At 45.9% G+C, this 21,363-nt stretch overlaps 2 protein-coding genes across 2 annotated transcripts; one reads left to right on the forward strand and one right to left on the reverse strand.

Annotated features, from left to right (window-relative positions):
* Nucleotides 1-647: 647 nt before the first annotated feature.
* tyr (tyrosinase) lies at nucleotides 648-5,578 on the forward strand. The gene is made up of 5 exons (XM_076146597.1): nucleotides 648-2,071; nucleotides 2,524-2,740; nucleotides 3,136-3,283; nucleotides 4,014-4,195; nucleotides 4,280-5,578. The coding sequence occupies exons 1-5, from the start codon at nucleotides 1,244-1,246 to the stop codon at nucleotides 4,522-4,524; spliced, it is 1,620 nt and encodes a 539-aa protein (XP_076002712.1). The 5' UTR covers nucleotides 648-1,243; the 3' UTR covers nucleotides 4,525-5,578.
* Nucleotides 5,579-7,046: 1,468 nt separating this feature from the next.
* nox4 (NADPH oxidase 4) lies at nucleotides 7,047-21,164 on the reverse strand. Its single transcript, XM_076146179.1, has 18 exons — nucleotides 20,899-21,164; nucleotides 20,485-20,580; nucleotides 18,069-18,179; nucleotides 17,864-17,948; nucleotides 16,738-16,835; nucleotides 16,605-16,632; nucleotides 16,058-16,130; nucleotides 14,795-14,875; nucleotides 14,373-14,514; nucleotides 13,142-13,306; nucleotides 12,934-12,996; nucleotides 12,162-12,222; nucleotides 11,014-11,095; nucleotides 9,617-9,736; nucleotides 9,407-9,515; nucleotides 8,522-8,590; nucleotides 7,395-7,495; nucleotides 7,047-7,274 (listed from the first exon to the last, which is right to left on the reverse strand). Exons 1-18 carry the CDS (start codon nucleotides 20,953-20,955, stop codon nucleotides 7,154-7,156), a joined length of 1,662 nt encoding a protein of 553 aa, XP_076002294.1. The 5' UTR covers nucleotides 20,956-21,164; the 3' UTR covers nucleotides 7,047-7,153.
* Between the last annotated feature and the right edge of the window lie 199 nt (nucleotides 21,165-21,363).

The following is a 21,363-nucleotide window of genomic DNA, read 5'->3' on the forward strand; positions in this document are numbered from 1 at the left end:
ATGGACTTTTCCACTGGGAAGTCTACATGTACATAAAGCTACAAATAAAATCTACAATTGGTCTACAGATTAGGCCTGAAAGTAAATACTGACACATGAATTCTCCATGAACTGACCCCCTGGTGTATTTACACATATATGACATATTCATTGGATATGAGAGAAGATTAGTTGGTTAGATTAGTTTAAAGGTCTCACCCCGACTGTTTACGGGTTTAAGTGAGGTCAACCGTGAACTACTAACCTGCTTTGGCGACGGCAGGTCAACTCAAAAACCTGACCAGCACCCTTCTAAAGTTTAAAGGTCAGGCTTGAAGGATGCAGGGGTTTCAGTCCTCTTTGAGAACCACAACGCTGCATGTTTGACTGAATTAGGTGTTAAGATGCTTCAAAATCTGGCAGGCACCGACTCTTGAGTGGCGAAACCTTCAAGTAGGGAAAAATAAACAGATAGTTTAGAGTGTTTTGTTATTAAAAGCTAAATATACACAGAACAATCACAGCAAAACTAATTCAGATCAATGGACTGTGTAATGTAGACTTCACACTCACTTTCTTTCTCTCTTTCTCTCTCTTAACAACACACGCACACTTCATACACATTCCCGAGAAAAGGTTTTCGGGTCGGGGTGGGGGTTGTGCACACACACACACACACAATTTCTGCCTGAAGTGTAGTGGAGTATGGGTCAGCTGGTCTCAAGACAAAATGAATGCGCAATGAAGGAATATTATCCTAAGCATGTGATGGTGCGTGAGTTCATGTGTGTGAGATCACAATGTGTCAGAAGACTGCCCTCACACTCACACACACACACACACACACACACACACACACACACACACACATACACCCCGCCCCACTCACCCCAAACGACTCAATGAGTAGAGGCACAGAGCAGAGACTGAGCTAGCTGTGTGTGAGAGAGTGTGTGTGGACGGAGGTTGGGTAGTGGGTTAGAGGAGGTAGACGGCAGCATAGAGGGGAATCGACTTCCACTATAGAAAAGCATGCAGCAAAAGTAAAAGTAGGAGACTTGTAGAAGTTGTAATTCTTGTTCTAGCTTCATCATCTAGTCCGCTGCAGAGCTCCACCACGTCCTGCTCTGTGGAAGACAGGGGAAGGTTTGGATCTCTGGGGTAAGACAGACTCAAAGGTAGTTGAGGCAGCCGTCCGTCCTTTCAACAGGACTTCATCTTCTTCCCACAGTCCAGACTGGATTCGCTTTGACTCGTGCTCATCATGTGGATTCTGTGTGTCACCGTGGTTCTGCTGCAGCTCCTTGGCGCTTGTGTGTGTCAGTTCCCTCGGCCTTGTGCCAACTCAGAGGGACTACGGACCAAAGAGTGCTGCCCTGTGTGGGACGGCGACGGCTCGGCCTGCGGCGCCCTGTCCGGCCGAGGCTTCTGCACCGAGGTGGAGGTCTCAGAGGAGCCCCACGGGCCCCAGTACCCACACACTGGGATTGATGACAGAGAGCGCTGGCCCCTGGCTTTCTTCAACCGGACATGTCGCTGCGCCGGAAACTACGGAGGCGTCGACTGCGGCGAATGCAGGTTTGGATACAGGGGTTCAAACTGTGCAGAGTATCGGGAATCAATGCGCAGGAACATTCTTACACTTTCAATTCCCGAGCAGCAGAAGTTCATCTCCTATCTGAACTTGGCTAAGAACACCATCAGCCGTGACTACGTCATCGCCACAGCAACGCGCCAAGAGATGGGTGAAAACGGGGAGAACCCCATGTTCTCAGACATAAACACCTATGACCTGTTCGTCTGGATGCACTACTACGTTTCCCGGGACGCTTTCCTGGGCGGGGCGGGGAACGTGTGGACGGACATTGATTTTGCCCACGAGTCGGCAGCCTTCCTGCCCTGGCACCGTGTCTTCCTGCTGAACTGGGAGCACGAGATCAGGAAGCTGACGGGAGATTTTAACTTCACCATCCCATACTGGGATTGGAGGGACGCCACGGCCTGTGACGTCTGCACCGATGCTCTGATGGGCGGACGCAGCGGCTTGAGTCCAGACCTCCTCAGCCCAGGTTCAATCTTCTCTTCATGGAAGGCAAGGACATTTATTTTTCTCTGTGTGTGAGGGAGTGTGTGTAGAGATCCATAAATCCATGTTCATCCTGGAAACACACAAGCACATTTAACATTTCATCCATAATTGACAACATTCACTTTTCCCATATTTTACTTATAACTAAAATGGCCATTCTGTGTATCTCAGGAAATTCTGGACAGCAACTCTCACCAGCCTGTTTACTGAATATGTGGTATACTGTATGTGTATACTAGGTCATTGTCTTCATCTTCACCGTTTAGTCACTGGATTTTCCCTCTTCTGTCGGTTTTGGTTCCTTTTGACAGTTACAGAAGTGGTTAATGTGTGAGAGACTTTTAATCTCATGTCTGTGTGTGTGTATGTGTATGTGTATGTGTGTGTGTGTGTGTGTGTGTGTGTGTGTGTGTGTGTGTGTGTGTGTGTGTGCACGTGTGCACGTGTGCGTGTAGGTGATCTGCACCCAGCCAGACGAGTACAACAACAGAGAGGCATTGTGCAACGCCACAGGGGAGGGTCCACTGTTGCGTAACCCCGGCAACCACGATACGACCCGCGTGGCACGACTTCCCACAAGGGCCGAAGTGGACTTTACAGTGGGACTCGCCGAGTACGAGACGGAAACCATGGACCGATTCTCTAACAGGAGCTTTCGAAATGTCCTGGAGGGTAAGGGTGGAAACACACACACACACACACACACACACACACACACACACACACACACACACACACACTAAATCTAAAAGTAATCCTGCTCCTAATCTACCTAATCTAAATTAGTAAAGGATCATTAGGTTCCCAAAGGCGTAGAAATGTGTGAGATATGTGTGGGGACAGATTGTTTTGTTTTCTCAGTTTATAATAAAATCCCTCCTGGTTTGAGATGAATGAATGTCTCGAATCATCCTTATATCATTTCTAGGCAATCATGCACAAACCGCTCATCTCTTATTTTCTGACTCAAGTGAACACGTCAGCCTGTGTGCTCTCTCTCTCCCCCGTCTACCTACTGTCTCACCGTCTCACCCTCTTCTCTCACTCCTCCTCCGCCCCCCCTCCAGGTTTTGCCAGTCCAGAGACAGGTTTCGCCATCAGCGGCCAGAGCACCATGCACAACGCCCTGCACGTGTTCATGAACGGCTCCATGTCCTCGGTGCAGGGCTCGGCCAACGACCCCATCTTCCTGCTGCACCACGCCTTCATAGACAGGTACAAGATTAGAACTAATGAGCGCTACATCGCATTCTGGCTGGCAAAGAGGATTCATAATGTTAAAGCGGAAAAAAAAAGCGTGACTCACAGATGAGCTGGAGGGAAGGAGTGGAGGAATGCAGTGAGTAGGAGAGGTTGATAAAGAAGAAAGAGCCAGTTTGGGCATCATCAGTAATGTTTCCTCTGGTCTCTGAACGTCACCCAGGCAACCCAGCCAAGCTTAATTAGCCTGGGCAACAATCTCCCATTTTGTGTTGATTTAATCTCTCTTGGCAGGAGAGATACTTTCCCACATTGAAGAAAAATAAAAATGTTTCCCTCCCATGCGTATTAACACCGTGATGAAACATTTGGATGCACATTATCATATAGAGAGCCAGGAAACTTCAACCTCCAACCTACAGCACATTTCTCCTCCCTAACCTTTAATCTGTCCTTAGGTGCGTTTATGCTAACATGTACTGTAAATGCCTCTGCCATAGTGGAGAGCACCTATCAAACACACACACACAGATGTTCATCTATTTTGGCTGCAAACTATATGCACACAGTTTGATTGACATGCAGCTGAGTGTTGGGTTGTTGCTGTAATCAGTCACCCTCCTCTCTCTCCCTGCTGCTTCGCCTCTGGAGAAGAGTTCTAACAAACCAGAATAAGCTTTTCCACCATTGCCGTGCTCTTTCCCCTCCCCACCTCCTTCATCGATTCTGCATCCATCTTTTTTAGTATCTTCGAGCGCTGGCTCAGGACCCACCAGCCTCTGCGGGCCAGCTACCCACGAGCCAACGCTCCCATTGGTCACAATGACGGCTACTACATGGTGCCGTTCATGCCCCTCTACAGAAACGGAGACTACTTCCTGTCAAACAAGGCTCTGGGTTACGAATACGCCTACCTGCTGGACCCAGGTTAGTACGGAAAAGACAAAGCTCTCCAGAAGAATATTCTTTATCCAGGTGAAGATACATCATCCTTTCCTATCTCTACCCCAGGCCAGAGGTTTATGCAAGAGGTCCTGACGCCATACCTGCAGCAGGCGGAGGAAATCTGGCAGTGGCTCCTGGGGGCCGGCCTCCTCGGGGCTCTGCTTGCCGCAATCCTGGCTGCGCTGGCTGTAGTTACAAGAAGGAAGTGGAAGCGAAACCAGAGGAGGAAGAGGGCATCGAGCTACGGGGAGAAACAGCCGCTGTTACAGAGCAGCTCAGAGGAGGGCTCCTCATATCAGACGACATTTTAACACACTGGTCCATACTGAGAAACAAAGCATACACACAGAAACAAAGCCCCATTAACATCAGGCACCTGGATAAGAAAATGCAAGTCCCATCATCATGTCATCGTCCAGTTTGTATTTTAATCCAGAGTAAAAGGGGCCCCAGATTTGAACTTTGACTTGATACAGGTAAACTATTTAATTGAAATTCTTTTTGTGGTATATACAGTATATATATACGTGACAATGTTACTGACTGTAAATTAAAGTGGATGGAGTTGAAACAAGGAATCAAGAAAATAAAAGCTCAGCTGCACAGTGGCTGCAGGAAAAGTCACGAGGGAAATATTTCCGATGGTTTGGATTTAAGCCGGAGCTCCAGAGGCTTACACACTGTTCCAGTCAGCGCTGTCTCAGGTTCTTACAGTCACATGAGCGACTCCGTGACTCTGAAAACGTGTCACTCACTTTATCTTCAAAATCCCTCGTGTTTATTTAAGCCCTAACTGCTGTTTAACATTTGACTTTCCAGATCAAGACTCTTCTGTAAACTGATTTAGTTTAGTGTAGTTAGTGTTGGTCTGTATCTGTTCTCTTGTACTGTACTTCATCCTCTTCATCCTTTTATTTCTCTTCCCGTCGCTGAAACCGCAAACACACACGTGTCTTGAAGGTTTACAAATGTGAATACACGGATCGACTCTGTTCTCATTGGTGCTAAAAGACGACAACTATAATGAACGTTAAAGAGTGTGTGCAGAGTGCATTACATCAGACTGTGTTGTGTTTTTTTTTGTCCAAGAACGTTCAGTCACGGGCGGAATACGATCATGCTCATCTTTTATTGTGAGATAAGACGGGAAGTGATACGGTTTAATTTGAGTTAACCCTTTTGTGCTCTGCTACTTATAAAGTGGTCGAATGAAAACAAGAATCTTATCTCAATTCAGAATAATAATAAAGTTTGCAGTTTCTGAAGATCTTTGGGGGAAATTTGTTTCCTATGCAGCTACAATGATGTCTCAGTCTCTCCATGTAAGTCATCACCATATAAATAATAAAATCTGTTTTTATTTCAGATTGTGCTTTTCCTTAAAAAGAGGACAGTCCTGATAATGCATTACCAAACGTTTAAAAAAATCATTTAAATACACATTTAAAATGCTTAATAAATGGTAGGAAAGGTTGCTTCAGTCAGTCACAAAATCAAGATAGTGGTGCAGTGCAGAAACTTTGTATTTCCTGTTTTGCCCAATTTAATTAAGATGGAACTCAGCTGGACTTTAGAAGACTTTTTACACTTTAAAAACACGGCAACCCGTTGAACATGCAAAGTGTAATCCGACAACTGAACTGCCGCAGTAAACTAGAAATCCACCATCAGTAGTTTATCATCTGTGAATTCTATCGGCCGCTGACTGAGTGGACACTTTGCCAAAGCCCCTGCTGAAGGTTTCATATGATATAAAACACACAAATAACATTAATCAATATAAATAAATTGAAGTGGCGACACACTTGTGGACATTGCCTCTCCAATCCAGATGAGTGACAGGCCTCACAGGCCCGGTCAAGTACTTGTATGTGTTGACGTCTCCCAGCTCTTCCGCTCCCTGAGGTGCAACACTCGCTCCCCTCTGGTACCTGAATGCATCCTGGGATGAAGGGGAGGCACTCAAAACACTTTTCTGGCCTGCTTTGGGTCAAAGTTGTTGTGGTGAGGGTTCGGGGTAGCCTGACCTGCACTATACAGACAAATTCATAGAGAACTAGGAGATTTCAGCATTACGTAACGTGGGGGTGCAGGTTAGGAAAGTTCTTCTGAGACCTGCTGTCTGTGAGGCCAAACTGTGAGAGCAAAAGAGCATCAAAACTGCTTTGGTGTTAGGCAGACTGTGAATGGAGTCTGTTGTGTAAATGGGTAAAAACCAAGCATTTGGCTTAAGTGGTTTTTGATAGATATCTTCGTCCCTGTGGTTCTTTACTACCTGGATATTTCCAACCTGAGTTCCTCAGACGTTTGGTTTTAAACAGTTTGTCTGGTTCATGCGTGAAGGATTTCCAGCTCCAGGCCCGATCCACTGAAAGATGATTTCTCTGCCCGTGTGAAATCATTGTGTAGTTGCCTTTTTTTTCTGGCCACAGGCTTGGATTGCTTCCCAGATTGTGAGAGTTGCTGAAACGTTGCCTCACTGTTTCTCACATTAGACTCCAGCTTGACATCGGCTCCAAAGTGGGCAGCCTGCGAGTGGGGAAGAAGATTAAACCCGGCTCTGACTATGGAAAGACCGGGCATTACCACCGGCCAAATCTGCTTTGGGTTATGTCGTTTTATTTTGGTGAAGTGATCAGACGCGAGCTTCTGGAGGCCTCAGCAGGACCACAGGCTTGGCTGGAGAGAGGAACAGACACGGTGCCGAGTGTGAAACTCCATCCTGGCTCTGGGCCTTTGGTAAACACATCCTGTATATAATCCAGTTCTGACGGAGTCGGCCCAAACATCCGTTGAAGTTCACAGTTCAAGTAACCGAAACTGGCCAATGATGTTTTAGTACTTCAAATAAAGGGATTTTGTCACAAAACGTAAGGAAATCTTTTCCGTTTTCTCAATGATTGTGACCTCAGTGGGCAAAGGTCAAACTCTGAGGTCTGATCAGCTGAAGGACTCTTTGTTGAACTCGAAGGTGGTCCCAGGGTAGCTTGCTGAGTTACACAGACCGTGCAGAGTCCTGGAGATCCCCTTGGGTCCGCAGCAGAACACCCCGACTCGCTTACTGACACCACAAACAAACAAGCAGCAACACATAATATTCATTGGGTCAATGATAGGGAAATCAATAATGAATTAAGCTGCTTTGCTACTATCTACACTGTCTGCACTCCACATTACTTACTTTTTATTTGTCTTCCCGATCTCATCAAACAATACCTTCCACCTGGGTCGACCCACCAGCAGCCTGGAGGTCAGTGGGAGGTACTGCTCCTCTAACATGCCCTGAAAGGGAAGCACACAACACAAAATCAGGAGGGGATTAACAACTCCATACACAGATTTCTTATTTCCAGTTACAAATAAAACCCAATTTTCTCGTCTTTGTCCATGGAAAGTGTCTCTAAAATGACTTGGCTAAAGTGATGTCTAGTGCCCTGACTGTGTAATTGGTCCAAAGTTCAGTTCTCTGTGTCTGGAGGAAAGTCACCACCCCACACACACATAGCAAACTATACTTTTGCCCACATTAGTGTAAAGCATTGACATGTATATAACGGACAGACAGCACATAAAATTAGAAGTCATGTCTGTGAAAATGTCCTCATATTGTCTGTGTTTCCACATTATTCTTGAGCAAATGACTGGATAAGGATTCTGGCTGGTTTGGGAATACATGAATAGCAATGACACGATTCTATTCCAATCTGGTGAAGCCAAAGGCGCCGCATCATTTATCATCACACCGCAAACAAAGGAACAGAGATGAGTTCTGACAGATTGTATGAAGAATGAGTCTCTCTCTGTGGTCAGACAGTAACTGATGAGAGCTGCACCGCCCTGTGTGAATATATGAGATCAAGGCAGAGATCAATCATTTCAATGGACAGATGTGAGGAGTAAAAATTGGAAACCTGCTAACATGGACCCATCTATAAAAAGGTGACTCCCTGTCAGGGAATCAAACCCTCATCTAACGCGTAACAGGCGAGGATACCAATCACTATAATAATGAGGATTGGCTCATTATAGACTCCCGCACTCGCGATCAATACATGTACAGTGGTCAAAGTGTACCTACTTAAATGACACGGACAAAGATATAGAAAATATCTTCAGAATTGCCTAAACACACATTTTAAGTGTTGTGAATAGACACAAGTGCATGGAATGTTATCCTGACGGCATAGTGTGATATAAGTTCTCCCTCCCCCTAGTGGAAGAGATAAAAAAACATGAATGAAGAATGCGTGGGTGAGTGTGTGTCTGTGCGTGTGTGTGTGTGTGAGAGAGTAGGGAGAGGTACCTTACCTGTCGGCTGCCTGCTTGACTGACGTAAAGTTGCACATTCAGATAGTCTGGTCTGTTCTCGTGCCATAGCTAAGAGACAAACACGAACATAAAGATCAGCTCTTTTGTCTAAAATGTCTGTTTAGCAAATAGTGCTTCATAATCGTCTTCACAGTATCATTACATATGATTCATCTTCAGGTATGGTGTACGTGCTCTGTCAGTACAACACACAACTGTCTTGATCGAACTTTGTTTGTTTGTTCTTTCATTCAAATGATAGAAGATCAGCTGTGTGAAAACAGTTAGCGGTTGACGGCCACAAGATGGCGATATTGCTCGTTTTGGTCCCTTAAGAGTGAAAAGGCTGCTTCCCACATGATCAGCCTCATTATAACTCACTGGCTCTCATTTGACCACACCGCATTTTGTCTTCACACACACACACACACACACACACACATTTGTAAAGTGCAGGAGTTTAACTGCACAGGTGCTCCAGCAAACATTCCCAGTTTACCTGAGGCGTTTGCGTGTTTAACCTCTGACCCTTCCCTTCCACTTTAAATCCATAAAACATTCCTTGAACTGACTAACGGCAAATATGCAGGAGTTACTGGGGTGATATAATTTACCAATTAAAGATGAGAAGAAATCATAATCTTATCAGTGGATCATTGTACATGACATACTTGTTATGTCTGGATGTTTTGATCTTACTGAAGTTGGAATTGAAATCACCGCTATTTCCAAGTAACAAACAAACATTTAATGCGGCAGTCACCTGAAGCTGGTTTAACAATCGCACAACCACACTTTCATTTCCAAATGTTTTGATGAATTCAGCCTAGACGGTGTATCGTATTGATTGGTTTCAGCTCCTTGGCATGCAGACTGCATCCCCACCTTTTTATGCAGCGCACACAGCAACTCGGCAAACCAGTGGAAGGCCTGGATCTCCCTGCAGACCCACACAAAGTAGAGCCTCCGCAACCTGAAACCCGTCCAGCCATCACTGGACGTAGAAGAAAGCAACGAATCAAGGGATTGCGAGTGTGAGTTTGAGTATTGATAATCAATCTGCTGTGGTGGAGGTACAGGTTGAACTCCACTTACAGCAGGGCGTGCAGCACGCAGGCGAACGGCGTGACTCCGATTCCACCCGCGACGCAAAGACTGACGTCGTAGTTAAACACTTCCTCTGATGGACTGCCGAATGGTCCGTCCACGTAGAGCCTGCACATAGAAATGAGGGAGACAAAACACAAAGAACCTGGATGAATTACAATACACAACAACAACATTCCCCTGCTGGGCCACATTTATAAGCAGATAAACACACAACATCCTGCATCTGAAATTCCTCCATCTAGGCAGAGGCTTGTGTGTATGTGTTGTGTGTTTAGAGGCAGACAGTATCACCCCCCCTCCTAAACACACACACAAGTGAGCTCTACAACAGCTGCTCAAACACTTGTCTCATCCAGGATACACACACACATGCCTACAACATGGATGCTCTCACACAGAAACAACTGTCTCACTCGCTGTCACTTTTAATTTATATATACACTTTTTTTACACATTTCTCACACTTATTTCAGCTTGTTTATATTTCATGGTTATTTTCTATGCCAGAGGTCGATCAAGGGGGGGGGGGGGGGGGGGAGAAAAGAGAGGGGGAAAGAGAGGGAGGGGGGCAAGAGAGAGACAGGGAGAGAAGGAGAAAGAGAGGGGGGTAGAGAGAGAGGGGGGTAAAGAGAGGGAGAGAGGGAGAGAGAGAGAGAGAGAGAGAGAAAGGGGGAGAATGAGTGAGAGAGCGAGAGAAAGAGAGAGGGAAAGAGAAAGAGAGGTGGGGTAGAGAGAGAAAAGAGGGGGGTAAAGAGAGAGACAGAGAGAGAGAGAGAGAGAGAAAGGGGGAGAATGAGTAAGAGAGCGAGAGAAAGAGAGAGAGGGAGAGGGAGTGAGAGAGCAAGAGAGAGAGACAGGGAGAGAAGGGGAAAGAGAGGGAGGGTAGAGAGAGAGAGGGGGGTAAAGAGAGGGGTAGGGGGAAAGAAAGAGCAAGAGAGAGAGCGAGAGAGAGAGGGAAAGAGAGGGAGAGAGAGAATGAGAGAGAGAGGGGGAGGGAGGGAGGGAGAGAGAGAGAGAGAGATCAGGTCCCTCTAGCATCACAATCCTCTATCTGTGTGAGCAGGAAGAGCACAGGCTCAGCGGTCAGGAGGTCATGACCTCTGACCCCTCTGTGATTCCGGGCCTTCATGGGAAATCATGTCAGTCATCCACTCACTCACTCACACACACGTGCACACACACAGTGTACTTAGCGGATTGCTTTGCTCCAGTCGCACAAATACACACACAGACACACATCAAAGGCATGCATGTTTCCACTGACTCACCAGTGGATTCACACACACAATTCTCACCCTTTCCCAGGTGTTTCCTTGAAGCTGAACCTTGCTCACACACACCCAAACGCATACACACACACATTACTGTAATGTAAGACATACTGCGGGAATCGTCTGTGTTGGGCCGTGGGGAGGATTTCCAAGTCCAACCCTGGTTCAGGAAGTAACAGCTCTGTGAAGCGATCTGAGAGGAGAGGAGAGGAGAGGAGAGGAGAGGAGAGGAGAGGAGAGGAGAGGAGAGGAGAGGAGAGGAGAGGAGAGGAAGTTGTGATGCAAATATAGACTCTCTTTGCTATACATTCCAATTCTATATTTTCCGCCCTGTCCTTGCAGCGTGAAGTCATGTTAGATGAAGGTGCCAATATAAACAGTCACGCTTCGCTTCCTGTGTGTGTGTACGTGTGTGTGTGTGTGTGAGTGTGCATGTGTGTGAGGGATTGAAATGACTAGAGTCCAATGTAACTATTGAGTATCGTTCACAAAAGACTTCAGTTGGACACAGGACCCTGAACTTGCTGGAGGGATGACGTCATTGACATTCTCTCACGCATCTGTTCAATCACATACATCATAACACACATCATCACACGCAGCAGAACACGGCCACTAAGTCCCATTAAATAACACATGATGCATGATGGTAACACAGGAAGCTTTGCAAAAAGGCCAGCCAGTAATTGTGACGTCATATTGTGCGTTTCTAACTGAAATCTATACTCAATCAGATCTATGTTTCAAAAGCTCTACTGTGTAAAGCTTGTGTGTGTGTGTGTGTGTGTGTGTGTGTGTGTGTGTGTGTGTGCATGCATTGTTCTTCTAGTCTAACTGAGCAACTTTGTTTCCCCTGAGGTTGTGTTCTGTGACTGCAAGCACGCACGCACGCACGCACGCGCGCACGCACGCGCAAATCCACATGAAACATCTACACAAATAAGCAGACTGTGACCGAGCCAAAACACACACAGATTCACACACATACAACATAAAGTCTCGGAAATGCTTCCTCCCTAGAGAGGAGGGAGAATGAAGAGGCAAAACAAATTGACTTCCATCCTGTTCATTTAGATATGGAACCGGCTGTGTGTGTGTGTGTGTGTGTGTGTGTGTGTGTGTGTGAGCGTGTGTGTCTACTTGTCTTTTTTTTTCTGTGTGTGCCTATGTCAGCACCCTGTGTTTGCAGCTCTCTGCGTGTGTGTGTGTGTGTGTGTGTGTGTGTGTGTGTGTGTGTGTGTGTGTGTGTGTGCACCCACCAGTCCAGTCTCCCACGACTCGGAGATGTATGCCAAAAGTTTCCTTGTTCTCTGTGGGACACTGCAAGTACAGGGAGCAGACTGTGAGTCACCAATACACACACACACAGACACACATGAATACACACACACATTTACATACATTGACACATACACATACTATCAGTCTGAATTCATGAGGACACATGTGAATAACACAAATACACATACGTGCACTAAAACCCCAGACTCAACCCAATTCTAAGTCACACACACTCAACTCACATGCACATCGCGGACAAACACAACTCTTTTCATTAAATAAAACAATCCACACTCTCACACACACACACACACACTCAGCCTTCCTGTTGGCAGACAGCAGTATAGCCTCAGGGGTCTGTCTGCTCTCTGTCAGAGTGATTCCCTGCCCTCCTCCTCAAAGCTCCCTTAATACACAACACCAGGCAGCACAGTTTGTGTGTGTGTGAGTGTGTGAGTGTGTGAAAGATAGAGAGCGAGAGAGAGAAAAGAATCGTTTCTTTGTCTTCTTCCTTTGTCTTGTTCCCCACTTGTGGAAAACTTTCCACTTTAAAACAAGCTGTGACTTTACCAGACAGCGTGAGCTTCAGCCTGGATATGAGAGGAGAAGCTCAGTAGTTTAGGGACAGAAAAAGAACTGCATGTTCCTGTGTGTGTGTGCGTGTGTGTGTGAGAAAAAGAGATGGTGTATGTGTGTTTGCATTGGGTCACGTGTGAGGGATGTGTTCGAGCGCGTCACACAAAGTCTTACTGTTGTTAGGGTGAAGGGATGGTTCTCAAACGAAGAGACACCTGGACAGTTGAGGACAATATACTGAGGACAGGAGGACGGAGAGAGAGAGGAAGAGTGTAAAACAAAAGAGGGATGAGTTCTTGTATTATATGAGAGTAAAATCACTGATCAAACATCTGACTGAGCTGTAAAGGACACAGAGACGAGCACATGTCCGCTCTCTCACCTGGCCTGGGTGAGCTTTGAAGTTCTTCTTCAACATTCGCAACTCAATGACATTGCAGGTGTGCCTGATGGCGGTCACTATGGTTACAGGGTCGCTGCTCCGGATGTAGCGGTAGAAACGCTCGGCGCAGTAGAGACAGAGCGGACCGGACACCCACAGCCACGTCTGCACACACACACACACACACACACACAGAGTAAGGGTAAAGCAAAGTTTCATAAACAAAGTATGATGTCATCTAGTTTGTGCCCATCATTTGTCCTTCATTTGTCCTAAAACATGGATCTGTCATGGAGCAGTGTTTGCCCTCACTGACTGAAATGAAGCCGTTTAACCTCACTGCTCTGTCTTCTTGGTTGTGAAGCACTTGTGTGTCCTTGGTTCTGGTCTCTCTCTCCCTCCCTCTCTCGTGACACGCGGCTCCATTTTTTGCAGGAATTTGCAAATTGGCCAACCGGGGTCACGATCAGAGGAATTTCAAAGGAACTACATTTCAACTTCTTTTATAATATCATCTTATTACAATTCTGCGTTCATTCTTGGCGGTTTATGACTTCACAGTGAGTTATGAGAGGAAGGTTCTGCCCCCTTTTATAGAACATAGAGGTAAGTTTGTGCTTTGCCCCCGGTGATTTCCTACATTGAGCTATGATGATCGTAGCTCAATGACTGCTTACTGACACACAGACACGATTATATATATTATAACTATACACTGTATGCATTGACTTAAGACAATACACAGTGTGTGCATAAAGCACCTACGTCTCTATCTGTCTGCAGCCCTAACACAGTGTGTGTGAGTGTTGGCAGTTACCTGTGCAGTCTAATTGCTCACAGCTCCAGTAAAGACTGGGGGGCACATGCAGGTTTAAGGGGGATTTTATAGAGCGGCCCGTTTACTTAACGACCGTGTGCTAACACGTAATCACACACAGCAGGAAGAAACACGAACGTACACACTCGAACACGGTGTGTTTCATGTAGAGCGTCGCAGAGAGAGAACGGCACTCCAAAGTGTTCCTAATTACTTAGCAAAGGCGTACAACACACATAAACACACCTTGATACGCACAAATGTATAAGCAGGACGTCTCTGCATTAACACAAGCACACACTCAATCAATCCCATTTAAACACTAAGATACACACATGGAAAGCACAGGCACATGTCTAGATATGCACTGTTTACAATGCACACACACACACACACACACACACACACACAGACCTGGGGGTAGTGCGGCTGGAAGCGAGCCTCGTCTATGCATCTCCTGTGCTCCTCCTCCCCTTGCCGCTCTGTGCTGCTGTGATTGGCTCTCAGGCAGCCAGGAGGATGGGTCTCTATGTTGCTCTGATACTTCAGAGCGCCACTGTGGAAGAGAAAGAGTTATGGTGCAATGTAGCAACAAACGTACAGCATGTTTACAAGCACGCTACAACTGTGATACTGAGGTTAAGGCAATAAACCAGGCAATAAATCAGAGTCTTCTTCGACTAACAGACCAAGGTCATGTTATGTTATTAACAATTCATGCAAATGGAACACAATGACCTGCAGGGTGGGGAGTCTTATTTTTTGGTCATTCATCTACATCTGACCCAAAGTGCAGTATGACGGGCATATTTAGTGCTGCAGCATCCAGGACCTACCCGACCATGTGCATCATAAGGATGATGTAGAAGACAATGAAGAGATTGTGTGTGTACCAGAAGATCTCATAGTTGGAGACACTGAAAAACACACACATACAAAAGTTACGTCACGTACAATTCAGCATGTGACACAATAACAGTCTGATAAAACCATACAGGGTATTAAAAATGAAGAGAGGGAAGATGAGAGAGCCCAGAGTGGAGTGACAGAGGCAGCGGTGGGGTCAGAGTTTGTTCAGGGCCAGACCCTGTGACTGCAGCTACAGAGCCTGACTAAGCACAACATGAGAGGTCAATATTAAAGGGGTCATTACACACAACGACACCCCCATAAACACGGCAAACAATGGACAGCATCAAACCCTACATTCATCTCCTTTGAGGGCCAGATCTTTAGAAGTCCGTCTCCCTTTCATCTTTTTTTCTGCCTCTGTTGGCGTACTCAGGTTTGACACCAGAGCAACCAGAGGACTGCTGGGATGATTCATTTGGACTCAGCTGTGTGACTGATGTGACTCGCAAAGAGAGAAGCTCAAGCTGAATTGAACCAAAATAGTCTTCCAGGGTCTTGGTTTAGTAATGAAAAGATTCAGAATTCCACTTTGAATTGAATTGAAGCATTATTGTGAACATGTCTGTGTGACCTGATGTCAGTATGATGTCATGTATCTGGATTTATTTGGATGCATTCTTTGCCACTGACCTTCATCCACTGGTATTGTACAACTCAAGATTTATGTTCATTAAAAGAGGTGTTGTTTTTTTGGTAAAGGTGCAGATATAAAGTATTGTAACTTAGCAAAGAGGCATGTGTGTGCAGTAAAACAGATGAAACACTGTCCAGGTACTCAGCCGCCCACCCCGACCACTAACCCAGGCCCTTATCTACAGCTGTAAGTGCTCTGGAAAAGCCTCTAACCCCCTATTCAATTACTGAAGAAAGCCTAGGAGAGCACAAGCACGCACACACACACGCGCACACTCTCACACACACACAAGTTCAGTTAACACGTACACACACACACTGACCCACTATGACCCCAGTAATGACAGAGCCATGAGTGGGACACTTAGAAGGGATTTGCTCTGTAACAGACTTCTATTAGGACGTCTCCTTATCATCTCCATCTTCTATTGCACACACACACGCATACATACACACGCATACATACACACAAGGACCGACATGAACTCAGACCCAACCCAACCCCACAGCCTTGCAGTTGCGTCTGAGGTCATATGGTGGTTTTGTAGACGTACCGAACACAGTAAGAAGATGAGGTGAACATCAGGAAGAGGATGAGCACCAACAGGACACCAGTCAGCCCTGGAACTGGAGCAAAGCAGACAGCCAATCAAATCACTGCAATCTGTCAGCTGACATTATAGGCCACACACACACATCACTGTCCACTCAACATCAACGACATTAGAAGATACGTTAGAAGAGGAGCGACTCTCTTTTCACATTTCCACCACTGGAAAACCAACAAACGTTGAATGGAATCAAAGTGTAACTGTTATTATAGCACCACCATCAGGTTGATCGGTAACAACTTATAAAGAAGAAGAAGAAGCTACTTGGTGGAGGTAATGAGAAACACAGGGAGGGTGTGAGAGAGAGAGAGACCAAGAGAGAGAGAGAGAGAGAGAGAGAGAGAGAGAGAGAGAGAGAGATTTCCTCTCCTCAACTTGGCATTAAGCCACTCTAATCTGTAACACATTCACCACTATTGTTACCTAAAAACATACCACACACACACTCACACACGCACACACTCAAAGTTAAACAAACAAGTCTTCTTACTTGTTGTCAAAATGATCAGCCTGGGGTCCTAGGAAAGGGCAAAAAAAACAACAGGATTAGTTGTTTGTGTGTGTGTGTGTGTGTGTGTGTGTGTGTGTGTGTGTGTGTGAGTGTGTGTGTGTGTGTGACTCACCTCTCCCTTGTATCGGGCCAAATTAAGGGCCGGAAAGTCGTCTGAGTAGTTAACGCTGAAGTTCATGACGTTCACCAGGTGAGCAGACACGTGCATGACTAGAGAGAGAACAGAGAGCATAAAACACACACCCACACAAACACACACACACACACACTTCAATGAACACAGGGAAACTCTCTCACACTCACACTTACACATATACGTTAAATTACACAGGTCAGAACAAAACTGCAAGTGAACACAAGTACAAACATTTCATTGTCTATTCAGCGAAAAGTCAGCAAAACATCGTCCTGACTCACTTGCACGCACACACACGCACACACACAAGCGCGCACACACACACAGTCCTTTACATCATAGCTCAACCATGCAGCCGTTCGACAGCTGATGGAATTAGTGGGTGTAATCATGAGACACAAGGGTCCTTTTTCCTCACCCACATCCTCTCTCACACTCCCACCCCTCCCTCCCTCCCTCCCCCTCTCTCTCTCTCTCTTTTCTCTCTCGTCCGTCCCTCTCTACCCCTTCCCCTCTGTATATATGTCAGCGCTTGTCTCAGAACTTTGGAACTCGGGTGATTAGAACATAAAACCTGCGGGCTTTTATTTGGAGAGAACACTCCCAGATAAGAGCCGTAATGAAAAACAGATACCAATTTATTGTTTCTACTCAAATCTGAATGCGGAACTCTGTAAACGCTAACTGCAACAGGACACACTGAACGTTCAATCTACAAATGCGTGCATCATGAGGAGAACGAGGCCCTGGAAAGAGAATCTGGGGCTGAGGGAAGGTGGTTGGTGTTAGATGGGACAAGAGTGACAGATACACGACACCAGGCTCTCCAGAAAGCTCGCAAAATGCTGCATAAGAGCAGGAAGACACACATGATGTCATGACAACACACAGAAACACGCACACACGCAAACGACCAGACAAAAGACAACACACACACACCACCAGCTGGAAATTCATCCCAGCTGGTAACCAAGGAACGCTGAGCCAGCCTGAGACAGACACACACACACACACACACACACACAATGTGGGGATCTCATTACAGGTCAGTACCTACACATGCAGACATTTGATGTGGAGCCCTAACAGCGCTCCTAGTTACCAGAGAAAATGAAGATGGCCACTCCACAGGTCACGTGGAAGGTCTTGCTCTTGTCCAGCAGTCGGCGCGTCTTCCTGCTTGATACCTGAATGGGTACAGGTGTGGGTGTGTGTGTGTGTGTGTGTGTGTGAGAGCGTCACGACTTATCCCATTCATTTTTCCCGTCCCATCATTCCCCTTTGTATCCCCTTATTGTCGATCCTACCATGTGGGTTCCCCGGACGAAGGTGATGAGGGAGCGACACATGGGCAGCAGCACCACACTGCAGTTCATGTTCAGCACGGCTGCAGACGCCCTGCTGATGCACAGCCCCAGCTGGGAGACACACACACACATACATACATTGTTAGACAGGGGTCTGTGTGAGAGAATGTAAGGTGACTCTTTACTACTGCTTGAGGCAAAGGAAACTTTCATCCTCTGCTTTAGCAATCTGCGTTTTCAGAGTACTCAGACTGAAACAGGTCGTCAGTTTGCGTGACATGTGTTGCGTGTGTTTTAAAAATGGTCAGGTGGAAACACTGGAACGTTCTTGCATCCGTTAAGCTCAACACTCTCCTGATAATACTTTAGAAATTAAGACAAGTAGTGAGTGAGAGATTAAAGAGTGTGGGGTGTGAGTGTGTGTGTGTGTGAAGCGATGGAGGGATTCCACCCACCAAGACATCTTCATTTCAATTCACAGGGACTCGTATACGCATACGTGCACTCAACACTCAACACGAGTCCTCAAAGTACAGAACAGTGTGACTCTGCATACAGCGAGTCAAGACCCAGACCCTCACAGCTTAACATAGACACACTGACGACAAAGCCACAAGCCTGAGATGTGATACCCTGCTTTTTATGCATCCCAAACACACACACACACACATCCCAAACCACAAGATCAGATGCTTTTTGTAAGTTCTCTAAATTCTCATTAGCACAATAAAAGCAATTTAAAGGAGGACAATCGTGAATTCTTATACGTACACAATCACACTCGCACACACATACACGTATACACACACACACACACACACACCTAAGCCCTCTGGTAAGGCATTCAGTCCAAAGCAGCGGCGTGCCCACACTTGCCCCTCTCTCCTCCCCAGTGCCTTCCACAGTCCCTGAATAGCTCACACATGCTGCCTAATGCCTTTAGATATGGTTCAGGTCATTTCTCCACCTTTCCCCATTCACTTTGCTTCACAAAGACCTATTCTGTGTGAAAGATAATCACCCTCACACACACTCTAACACATACACTAACTGTGCTGAAGGATGTTTTGTCCCGACTGCAAAAAAACAAGTAAAAAACATTTCCACTTATATGTGCTGATAGAATACTTTCCTGTAAGTTACCTGTTGATACGGCAACAAGGAGTTACTTGCTCTCTCCTGTTCGAATCAAGTATGTGGTGCAGGACGAGGGGGTTACAGTGGACATTGTGTCCTCTCTCTCTCTCTCTCTCTCTCTCTCTCTCTCTCTCTCTCTCTCTCTCTCTCTCTCTCTCTCTCTCTCTCTCTCTCTGTTGATATTTTCTGAATGCCTCTTAGGCATTTGGGAAGTTTTTCAGCGAGGACGCAGGGGACAGGTTCATTGTGACACACTCGCATCAGGAACAAACGCCCTAACGCACAAGCTTATGACAACACTTGCTTGAGCACACACATGGGTGAACGAGCATCAAATTCCTGTGTGTGTCATTGCATTAAACCCATCTAATACCGATATTAATATTAATCGAAAGTCCACATGGACACAGAGACGTTATAGCTGAGACTCATTCCTCTTCATTACACCTACACATCACAAAACCTGATGCCAGTATGAGGAGAAACTTCAGGAATAACCGCATCGTTCTATCTGGACCCATAATCCAGATAACGAGACAACATATTAACGCAAAGGAGTAAATGACCACAGAATGCATTGTGGTCATCCTGTCTGCCTGACCATTTATGGACCGTATGTATGTGTGTGTGTATGTACTATATGTATAGAACTGCTGGAGGATGTTGCTAGAAATAGGGAAGTCTGAGCAACCAAATTTAAGAATAGAATAGAATAGAACTGGATGGATTATAATTTGACTTTGACTTCCACTGATTTGAGATAGTTACGAATGGAGGCTACTCCAGTCCAGTAGGTGGCAGCATGGTCATATTTGTCATAGTCTAAAAACCACAAATATTGTTATAGAAGAAGAGAAGTTTTAGGATAAATAAGGGAGAAAACAATTGTCTCCATTGAGAAAGGAAATCATGTGGTTCTGAAGTACACATCAACATATGAAAAGAAAGCGGCCATCGAGGAATGAAAACAAGAATACACATAAGCTACAATGTCACGTGACAGAGAGCTGAAAACAAATAAATATGTGATTATTCACCTTTTAATCCTGATCTTTTTTACATTTAGACTATATCAAGTTTAGCTTTATTTATTCGCCAACCTGCTGTTATTACCCCGTACTACCATTAGATGTCAGTAATGAGACGCAGGAAAAACCCACACACAAAAGAGATACCACTTTAAAGACTAGTAACATTTAAAAAAACGCAATAAATGAAAACAATACCTCGAAATAATTAATTATTAAGAGTTTTATCATAACACACAGTGCTGTCTTACCCCGAGCATCTTGTAGACGTAGTGATACTGCGGCCCAGTGTAGTAAATCAAGAAGGTTTTCATAAAGAGCCAGGTGTTAGCTCCCACCCACAGCATCTGAAAGACACACAGAGAAACAACTCATTTGTCAGCAATTGTTTGTTTTATGTGCAGAAACAACTCACGTCATCGATTTGTTATGGATATCGGAATATATCTTCCTATTTGACAGCGGTTAATACAAAACACAAGCCGGTATTGAGTCTTATCGACACACTTGCAGCCCACAGACAGGCGGTACAGGAAGACAAGAAGAAGGGGAAGAAAAGGTTTAAATTAGCGGAGAGTTTTCGCCCGAAAGTTTATCGCCATTCGCACTCGAACTAGCGACATGTAAACTAACTGTAAAGTTTCATTAAAGTGACGTTTCTTTACCAGCACGAAGTGTTTCCCTCCTTCATTAGCGACCCAGCTGCGCACCGACACCACCATGATGTCTCCAACGGCCCCGGCTGCAGCTGCCCCGGGTTTAGAACCGAAGACCCGGCACCCGTCTGCCCGTCACTCACTCACTCACTCACTCACTCAGTCTGCCCGCCTGGGTCTGTCTGTCTGCTCGGCTAACTGTCTGTCTCTCTGACTTTCATCCCCTCTGAAGTGCACAAGTCAGAGAGGCGGAGAGAGCTCGCGCTGACCAAGGAGACGAGACTGTTACATCTCTCTCCCCCTCTCTCTACCTCTGTGTGTGTGTGTGTGTGTGTGAGAGAGAGAGAGAGAGAGAGAGAGAGAGAGAGAGAGAGAGAGTGTGTGTGTGTGCGCGCGTGTACGTGTGGTGTGTCTCTCTTTCTTTCACGGTGTCACCCCCCCCAACTCGCTTGTACAGTCTGTCTGTCTCTCCTC

This window comes from Genypterus blacodes, unplaced genomic scaffold (assembly GCF_046128005.1).
Source record: "Genypterus blacodes isolate CSIRO-AG114 ecotype Tasmania unplaced genomic scaffold, CSIRO-AGI_Gbla_v1 ptg000032l_1, whole genome shotgun sequence".
Taxonomy (NCBI): domain Eukaryota; kingdom Metazoa; phylum Chordata; class Actinopteri; order Ophidiiformes; family Ophidiidae; genus Genypterus; species Genypterus blacodes.

Excerpts from the sequence above, each read along its gene's own strand:
- tyr (XM_076146597.1), top strand. The coding sequence starts at position 1,244 with ATGTGGATTCTGTGTGTCACCGTGGTTCTGCTGCAGCTCCTTGGCGCT. Across the intron at positions 3,284-4,013 it reads CACCACGCCTTCATAGACAG|TATCTTCGAGCGCTGGCTCA; the intron begins GTACAAGATTAG and ends CATCTTTTTTAG. Across the intron at positions 4,196-4,279 it reads CGCCTACCTGCTGGACCCAG|GCCAGAGGTTTATGCAAGAG; the intron begins GTTAGTACGGAA and ends TCTCTACCCCAG.
- nox4 (XM_076146179.1), bottom strand. The coding sequence starts at position 20,955 with ATGGTGGTGTCGGTGCGCAGCTGGGTCGCTAATGAAGGAGGGAAACAC. Across the intron at positions 14,515-14,794 it reads CTTATGATGCACATGGTCGG|TGGCGCTCTGAAGTATCAGA; the intron begins GTAGGTCCTGGA and ends TCTCTTCCACAG. Across the intron at positions 9,516-9,616 it reads TGCGTGCTGCACGCCCTGCT|TGATGGCTGGACGGGTTTCA; the intron begins GTAAGTGGAGTT and ends TTCTACGTCCAG.